This window comes from Leptosomus discolor, chromosome 5 (assembly GCF_034619465.1).
Source record: "Leptosomus discolor isolate bLepDis1 chromosome 5, bLepDis1.hap2, whole genome shotgun sequence".
Classification (NCBI taxonomy): Eukaryota; Metazoa; Chordata; class Aves; order Leptosomiformes; family Leptosomidae; genus Leptosomus; species Leptosomus discolor.
The window spans coordinates 56,854,336-56,863,532 of record NC_141395.1 but is presented as its reverse complement, the minus strand read 5'-3'; the positions used below and the strand labels follow the sequence as shown (position 1 = coordinate 56,863,532).

The following is a 9,197-nucleotide window of genomic DNA, read 5'->3' as shown; positions in this document are numbered from 1 at the left end:
AATGTCCTTGTTGTAATGAGGGGCCCAAAACTGCACGCAGTACTCGAGGTGCAGCCTCACCAGTGCTGAGTACAGGGGCACGATCACCTCCCTACTCCTGCTGGCCACATTATTTCTGCTACAAGCCTGGATGGTGTTGGTCTTCTTGGCCACCTGGGCACACTGCCGGCTCATGCCCAGCTGACTGTCGACCAGCACCCCCAGGTCCTTTTCCTCTGGGCAGCTTTCCAGCCACTCATCCCCAAGCCTGTAGCGCTGCATGGGGCTGTTGTGACCCAGGTGCAGGACCCTGCACTTGGCCTTGTTGAACCTCATGCAAATGGCCTCAGCCCATCGATCCAACCTGTCCAGGTCCCTCTGCAGAGCCTTCCTACCCTCGAGCAGATCAACACTCCTCCCAATTTAGTGTCATCTGCAAACTTACTGAGGGAGCACTCAATCCCCTTATCCAGGTCATCAATAAAGACGTTAAACAAGACTGGCCCCAACACCCAGCCCTGGGGAACACTGCTTGCGATCGGCCGCAAACAGCTGTATCACAAATACATAAAGCATAAACTCTGTTTTATGTCTTTCATTCCACCCCGTGAGGAGACATGGCCTAAATACCAAACCATAATCCTCACAGTTGTATCGGGTAGCGTTTCCCTCAAACGCCCCTGCCGGCGGCCCGGCCGTGCCCCGCCGCCCGATTCGGCGCGGCGGCCGGCGGGATGATTGCACCTAGGGTGGCGGAGAGAACACACACAGCATCCGTAGTCGTGGCCGAGTGGTTAAGGCGATGGACTAGAAATCCATTGGGGTCTCCCCGCGCAGGTTCGAATCCTGCCGACTACGGCCCAGCGTGCCTGCTTTTTCTTCCTTTTTTTTTTTCCCCCTTTCGTTCACTCCGTCTCCCGGGGAAGGCGGGGCGGGCCGGGGGCCCGGCCGCGGACAGGCGTTTCCTCAGGAGCCCCCCACATCCCGCCAGGCTCGGAGACTCCGCCTCTGCCGGCGGCGGGCGGTGCAGGGCCGCCTTGGCAACCGCTGGCGGCGGCGGCAAGATGGCGGACGACTTGGACCGGTTACTGGACGAAGTGGAGAGGCGGCTCAGCCGCCTGCCGCGGAGGGGGGCGGCGGGCGGCCACCGGCACGGCGACGGCGAGGAGGAGGAGGGGGCAGCGAAGGAAGGCAGGTGAGCGGGGCGGCGGCGGTCCCGGCTGCCTCACGCTGCTCCCGGCGAGCGGGCGGCCGCCGGCGTGGTGCGCGGCCCGCCCCGCCCCCGGCCTGCGGGGAGGGGGTCGGCGTCCGGCGGGACGCCGCAGGAAGCGGGAAGACCGAGGTTGGGGGCAGAATCGCTGTCCGGCGGGCGGCGAGTACCCCCTGCAGCACTTGTTTTTAAACACCCAAGTCGTGTGCCAGCGAGCTGAGCTACTTTGGGCAGTCTTTGTCTCTTGGGAGTATCCCAACCTCGGGTTAAATATGGCGTTAATTTGCACTAATCTGCACTAATTTGCGTGTTAGGATCAGGGGTTACGGAGCTCTGTAACTGACCTCGTGATATATATAAAATATCTGTAGATCTTGCAATTTAGAGCAGGAAGAACTTTAGCAAAGAGTATTATCAAGCATTTTATTCTGTTGATACTTCTGTCATTTGTGTATTCTGTTCATACTTCTTTACCCTATCTTCTACAGTAAGCGCTTAACTTACATTCTACACTTTCGTGTATCCACCTAAAATTTCAGCGTTTTCAAAATGGTCGTCTGAATACGGACAGGTTTGGTCATGACAGGGTCACCGCTGACAGTACCGCCAAGAGGTCTGCCGCACCGCTGCCTGCCCTCAGGTTTCCAGCCCAGCCCTCGCTGGTGTCTCCGACTCCGGTTGGAAGGCCTGTGGACCAGAGGGGCTTGGCCAGATGTCTCCACAGGTGGGCTGCTGAGCGCTTGTCCAACAGGCGTCTCGGAGTCCCAGGCAAGGATCTCGAGAGGCCGAATGACTAACACAAGACCAACAAGCCTACTACCTTTGGCCACGTTGCTGGACTTCCCAGTTGTTTGCATAATGGTTAGATGAGCACCTAAATTTAGTCAATCTGATTACAGTATTTTAAAAAATCACAGGGCTTTCTTCTTCCTCAGGAGTAGACTTGTTCTTGATTTATTGATGCAGAAGTACTATAGACCTCCCTTCTTCTGACAGAGAGCTAGCAAACAGCAGACGTGAGTGACAAGGCTCCTCACTTGAGTGAAAGCAAAGTGCAGGTGATCTCTCCAAATGCATGCAATTTGGCAGGAGTTCCTTCAGAACCCCTGCAGCCGTATAGCGTGAGGAAGGAATTCCCTCTGACCTTTTTATATTCCTGCTGCTGAAGGTGCATGTGAAAAATCAGGGCTGTCCAATTTGTTGCTCAGTAAACGCAGCATGGGTTATATTACCATAGTTTTATTCTATAGGTTGGAAGTGGTTGGAAATAAAAGCAGCAAGGAAAAGTAAGACCTATGATGGGACAGTTCAACAGGGACTGAAAGGCATCATCCTGCAGTTTACATCTGTCCAGTCATGATTTGGGTGGCCTACCCTAGATACTACAGAAATATTAGAGGAAAATGTCTGTAACTAATTTTGTGTTTTAATTTAAAATTCTTAGAACTGCTCTAGTTGTGCTACAAAATGAAGGGCGATTTGTTTGTTTTTCAGATCAGCTAAACTGTTAATGAGTGCTGGCAGCAGTGAAGAAGATATAGATGACATTATTGATGAAATCTGTAATGACAGCAGCTTTACCACAACACCTCTGGTGAGTAAGAGTCTGGAGAAATGCAGAACAGATGAGGTTCAGTAATGGAACGAAAAGCACAATAAACTAAAACTGTTTTAAAGCAAAAAAAATGAACTTGAGCTGTAGGATAAGCTTGGAAAATAAAGCAGAAAGAAAAATGCAACAATCCTATAGTGAGGAACAGGAGAGATACAAGGGAGTAACAGGCGATTAAAGGAAATACTAGTTCAAGATAGAGCGTAGTGTCAAACGTCACAGAATCACGGAGTGATTGAGGTTGGAAGGGACCTCTGGAGGTCATCTGGTCCAACCACCTGCTCAAGCAGGGCTACCTAGAGGTCGTTGCCCAGGACTGTGTCCAGATGGCTTTTGAATATCTCTAAGGATGAAAACTACAGCCTCTCCAAGTAATCTGTTCCAGTGTTTGACCACCCTCACAAGAAGTTTTTTCATATGTTTAACTGGAATTTCTTGTAATTAATTCGTGCCCATTGCCTCTCCTCCTGTCAGAGGGCCCCACTGAGAAGAATCTGGCTACGTCTTCTTCCCCGTCATGTATTTTTTTACATTGATAAGATTCTCCTGACCCTTGTCTTCTCCAGGCTAAACAATTCCAGCTCTCTTACCCTCTCCCTGTATGTCGAGTGGCCTAAGTCTCTAATCACCATTATGTCCATGTCTCTTTTGTGCTGGGCACAGCACTCCAGACATGTCTATGAGGCCGTATCTGGAGTATTGTGTCCAGTTTTGGGCTCCTCAGTACAAGAGAGGGATGGAGCTACTGGAGAGCCTCCAGTAAAGGGCCATGGAGATGATTAATAGACTGGAATGTCTTTTGTATGATGAGAGGCTGAGAGAGCTGGGACTGTTCAGCCTGGAGGAGAGAAGGCTCCAGGGGGATCTTATCAATGTGTGTAAAATACCCAATGGGTGGAGGAAAGAAGGGGCCAGACGCTCCTCTGTAGTGCCTAACGACAGGACAAGAGGCAACGAGCACAAACTGAAACACACAAAATTCCACCTGAGCACAAGAATGCACTTTTTTACTGCGAGGGCAGTCAAACACTGGGACAGGCTGCCCAGAGAGGTGTGGAGTCTCCGTCTGTGGAGATTTTCAAAACCCAACTGGACACAGTCCGGGGCAAGCTGCTGAAGCTGACCCTGCTTTGAGCAGGGGGGTTGGCCTAGATGTTCTCAAGAGGTGCCTTCCAACTGAAATGATTCTGTGATTCTGTCTTACTGAGTAGAGAGGAACAATCACCTCCCTTGACCTGCTGGCAATGTCCCTCCTAACGTAGCCCAGGACGCTGTGGGCCCTCTGTGCTGCAAGGGCACACTGCTGGCTCACGGTCAACCTATCATTGACCAAATTTCCCACAGCCTTCTCTGCAAAGCTGCTTTCCAGCCGGTCAGCCCTCACTGTGTTCTGGTGCATGAGGGTTGTTCCTCCCCAGGGGTGGGAGTTTGCATTTCCCTTTAGTTGAACTTCAAGAGATTCCTCTCAGCCCATTTCTATAGTTTGTTGAGGTCCCTCTGAATGGCAGCACAGTCGTCTGGCATACCTACCACTGCTCCCCGTTTTAGATCATCTGGAAATTACTTCTGTTGTTTGACAGCAGGAGATAGAGATGAAGCTGCAAATTTGCTTTGTCAAGACAGAATGATAGAAGACATTGAAAACAGATATTCATTTAGGTATCATCAGTAGAAAATAGTTATTTATACTTCATAACCCCCTGTGCAGATTCTCTTATTTTCATGAGTGATGTTGGCTTTGCTTTGTTTGTCTTTGATTTCTTACAGAGTGTCTAAATCTGAACCAACAAAAACCACATGTGTATCATAGAACCATAGAACAGTTTGGGTTGGAAGGGTTCTTAAAGACCATCTAGTTCCAACCCCACTGCCATGGGCAGGGACACCTTCCACTAGACCAGGGTGCTCAGAGCTCCATCCAACCTGGCCTTGAAATATATACTGCAAAACGTATGTCTGAGAGAGAGAATTATGTCAGTAAATTTGAATATTTTTGTCATTTTATATCCCTAGGACTTCCTATTTAGGATCTAGGATTCTAGAGTTCAAATAATCTGTTTTATGTGCAGCAAATAACAGACTTTTCAAAGACACTTTATCTTTTCAAATAATGTAAGTCCTTGATGTGTTTTCAGTAAAACAAAAGCTCAAAAAAATGAGGGAGAAGGTTTCTAATTTAAAACTGGTTTTAAAAGCAAAATTAAGAAGAAGGCATGAAATGCTAAGTCTTGATTATAAAGTCAAAGTGATCATGTGGTGTTGAATTCCTTCAGGCAGAGCTGGGAATTCAGTATGAGAAGAGAAGCCTTGTCCTCATTTAACATTTAACAGCAGCTTTTGTCTCAAAGAGCCTCACACAAACCTGAGCAAGAAAATACCCCAATTCTTAGTGCCTTTCTTCTGTGAGATTTTCTGTCTCCTGCTTATTAAATAAAACAAAATATCGTTACCTTGCTGTAATGCTGCCTTTTGTTCTTTGATTGCTTTTTAAATAGAAATTAAAGTCTAACTCTGCAAGTCTCACACCTGAAAGCAATAGTGCTGTTGTACAGGCTCATCAGAAAAGGTAAGTGAAAAGTGCTTTGGCTAGTTGAACATAGCTTGGTTATACTTGTTGTCAGTCTGATGATACTGCTACTGTTTAATCTGTGTTGACATCAACTAAGAAAGAAACTGAGTATTTAGAGAACCATGCTTTTTAAAGAAAAACAGAGAAAGATCATTTTGAAGAACTACTAATGTGCTTTCATGTGGTCAACATTATTTATTATAAGTTTATTAATTAAGTTATGGAACAGCTTCCTTTGCCTTACATTTATCAAATGCTGCAATATATGTTTGGTATAGAGACTGGGTGTCGTAGAGTTTTTCTTTTAAAACACCTTGGTAATGGAAATTTTAAAGTTCTATAGTTTGTAAGCATTTGGATGCTTTGCCTATATTTCATAAATATTATTTTAGAAATACCATGCTGTTAAACTAGGAGAAGCATTGTACTACTTTCTCCAAAATGTTTTGCTATCATTTAATATTTTTTAATGAAATCCATATAGATGCTCTCCAGTGTACTTGGGTGGAAGCGCTTCACCATATGGCATAGGAACAAATATTTCAAAAAGGTAGGAAATGTGAAAAAAAAGTTCTGCTTCCTTTATCATTACTTTATTCACAGCCGTGTTTCTGTGGTGGTACGGAGTTCTGTGTTTGAACTGGGCAGGACATCTCAACGTGTGGCCGCCTGTAACTGCAGTTAAAGTCAGCTGGTCCCTTCTAGTCCTCAGTTGTTGACTGCGAGATCTTTTGTTCGTTTGAGGACTTGAACGGTGTGTGCAAATGAGACACGAGACTCCAAAAATCAGTAACCTGTAGTTAAGGAGACTGCTGCTGTAGAGTTGTTATTTTTCCCTGCCTCTCTTCAGCTTTTTGTGTGATGCTGAGTAGGTCACTCAAATCAAGGGGCTGGTTCAAATCATCCTGGAGTCTAAACTGAACATGGCCAGAAAGCTTTGCAACTGCAGCTGAACTCAGTAGGAGAGGTACTTTAAATAATTATCCCCAACATCTTATAGAAGAACATCATTGAATTTCCATGTGGGATTTTTTGTAGTAAGTAATTATGCACTTGATGCATATTTGGTGAGGTACCATACCAGTGAAGAAGACCGAAGGAATGCATCAAGAGAATATTAGTGTATTTTATGTGTTCAGTGAGGTTAGGAACCTGTAAAAATAATACATGATCATATAGCTAAAACACATACCATAATGAATGTGCCAAAGATGTAAAAAAATTAAGATTACAGAGTGACCTTGCTTCTAATATTTCTGAGTGAGCATTGCACTTCAAAACAGCTATGATCTGTGTAGCCTCTCTGATTGTATAAGCTCCTGGAGCTTTCTGTTCTTCTTTGACCAGAACGTGTGATCAACTACGTTGTACTGCTTGTGACTTCCGTGTTTCGCTTTTCAATGACTACATCTGGGATCAGTCCTGTGATTATCTTTTTTTCAGGTATGTCTGAGGTCATTTTGCTATCTGTATTGTGTTGCTGGGCTTTGGGGCTTGATAGGAAAGGGAAAAATGAAAAGCTCTGAGCACTCCCATGTTACCTAAAAAGGAGCATGCGTGCAACCTGTTCAGTGATCAGGTGGGAAAGTCTGCAAGGAGAGCGATGCGACATCTCCCGTAATCTGTTCTCATGCCTTTCCATTTCTTCCCCCATCCCTCTCTGCTTGTAAAAAGAATTCAAGTTTCATGGATCAAAAGACAACTTCACTGCTGAAATAAGCAGATAATCCACGTGACGGGCTGGCCTCTGGTGTGCCCTTACAAGATGCCTACGAAACGTGTGCAGGCTGTTCAGCACGTACTGGCTGTTGTACAGACTGTGATTGTTTCAAGTCAGATTTTTCTTTTTTCCAGTATCAAGTATTACACTGTCATGTTCAGTGACAATCAAATAGTTTGATTTCTTAACAGACTTCTATTTGAAGAAAGGTTTGATTAAATGGAGGGTGGGATTTTTGTTTTCTTACATTGTGATGTCTTTGACTTTAGTTATTTCAATTTTTTTTAAGGACTTAAAGAAAGAGTTCTTATTTCCAGTTTCTCTAGAACTGTATCTAATGCCAGGACTTAGTGTAGTGCAGTGGGCATCCTCCTAATACAGACACGGAATTTGAATGCCTTTTATTTCAGTAAAGTCCCTGTACGTGCCATTAGCGGGTGGAGGTAGTGGATGTGTTCAGAGCACGTGCTTGGGCACCAGGGGGTGTGACAGCTGGAGCAGCACAGCAATGGATGCATCATCTCCTTTTCCATTATTTTTCTTGTATTACGTGTTAGGTTTTTCCTGTATTTTCCTTCCAGTTTTGAAATTCGTGTTTCCCTTTGAATGCAAATTGTATTTTCCCATTATGTAAAGCAGCGTTAAAAATACAGTGCTGCACTAGTCCTCTGAGATGAGTTTGGTATCTGGAAAGGTTAAATAAAAATATTATTATTTTATTTACTCAAAGTCTAAATTATTCTGCTTCTGAGATCTTAAAATCAACAAATTTAAAAAAAAAAAGGAAAGGCATTAGTATCAGATACTTGTAGCATTGATTAAAATCTGTAATCTTTAGCAAGTTATTTAGCTGTTTATTTTTACTAACTTGAATTTTAAAAAGCAAACTTGAAGATTAAACCTTTGCCTTCCATGAACAGGCGTCTGACCTCTTGTTCTAAAAATTCTTCCTTTGATGTTTTGTTTGGGTTTTCTTTATTTATCTGGGCTTCTTAATGCTGGTTTTGAGCAATTCAGTGGCCAGTAATAGATGGCCAGGAGGAGGTCTTGAGAGCAGGGATAGTTAAAATGCTAGATTTTCACTTTGGGTTTTGAATCAGCTTGTTTTTGTAACAGCCGTGCTGATTTTCTTTTGTTGTGGTTGATGCTTGCACGGGAGTTATTTGTGGTTCGATGTACATTCTTCTTTCTTATGGCCATTTCATTTCAGTCACCTTTAACAACCATCCTGAGTAACAGTTCCTGATTAAAAGTTTAACTCTGTTGTTGTGCCCATTCTGCATAGGGATTTTTACATTAAGTTTGGTAAGATAAATATATTTTTGGATAATTTCTTAACATCAGAATTAACTCTACCTGGTTTTTTCTCCAGCTGATCTGAGAATATAACAGCTATGCACCGAGACTGCTCTCATGGAAGGACTGTGTTCCAAATAGTTTTTAAACATTCCCCTAAATTCATTCGTAACAGCGATACTCAGAAGTGTTCTTAAGAGCTTTTCTGAATTGAAATGGCCTCATGAATCTTTTTTCTTTTTTTTTTTAAAAAAAAAAGCTTGATCCTAAACTGAATTCACTTGATTGACAGGAATAACATGCCTGAGCTCAGTAAACTAAGAGCGAAGATGATAAAGAAGAAAGGAGCACGAGCATATGCTTGTCAGTGCAGCTGGAGATCCATTGATGAATTAACTGACCTCCAAACAGACCAGCAGCTTCGGTGGGTTTGTGGTAAACATGAATGAAGGCAGAATGAAGTCCTTTTGTGTGTGGTACCTGCTTGTGTGGGAACAGGTCATAAGCTCAATTTGTTTCCCACACAGTTTTCTAGGAACAGATGGAAACCTGAATACTTATATCTAGAAATAGATTGTAACACCCAGACTTCAACCTGAACACTTTTTTTTTTCAATTTAACTGTCTTGCAAGCAATATGAGGAGCGGAATTGTTAGAAGAAACAACCACTCTGGAGACTTTCTAGAAGCTAAATGAGGTTAAAGCTCATACTCAGTAGTGTTAAAGAAAGGAAGAGGAATCAACAGATTTAGGCATGGGGCAAAGCATCTTGAGACTGTTCCTCCTATCTAGCAGAGAGCCTCATTTCCC

At 44.1% G+C, this 9,197-nt stretch overlaps 1 protein-coding gene and 1 non-coding gene across 2 annotated transcripts; both read left to right on the top strand.

The window, feature by feature from the left end:
* Positions 1–755: 755 nt before the first annotated feature.
* TRNAS-AGA (transfer RNA serine (anticodon AGA)) lies at positions 756–837 on the top strand. The gene has a single exon. It is a non-coding gene; the product is annotated as a tRNA-Ser (tRNA).
* Positions 838–1,043: 206 nt separating this feature from the next.
* Positions 1,044–8,835, top strand: CFAP418 (cilia and flagella associated protein 418). Its single transcript, XM_086465928.1, has 6 exons — positions 1,044–1,174; positions 2,684–2,783; positions 5,297–5,367; positions 5,855–5,920; positions 6,718–6,813; positions 8,679–8,835. Exons 1-6 carry the CDS (start codon positions 1,044–1,046, stop codon positions 8,833–8,835), a joined length of 621 nt encoding a protein of 206 aa, XP_086322054.1.
* Positions 8,836–9,197: the final 362 nt, after the last annotated feature.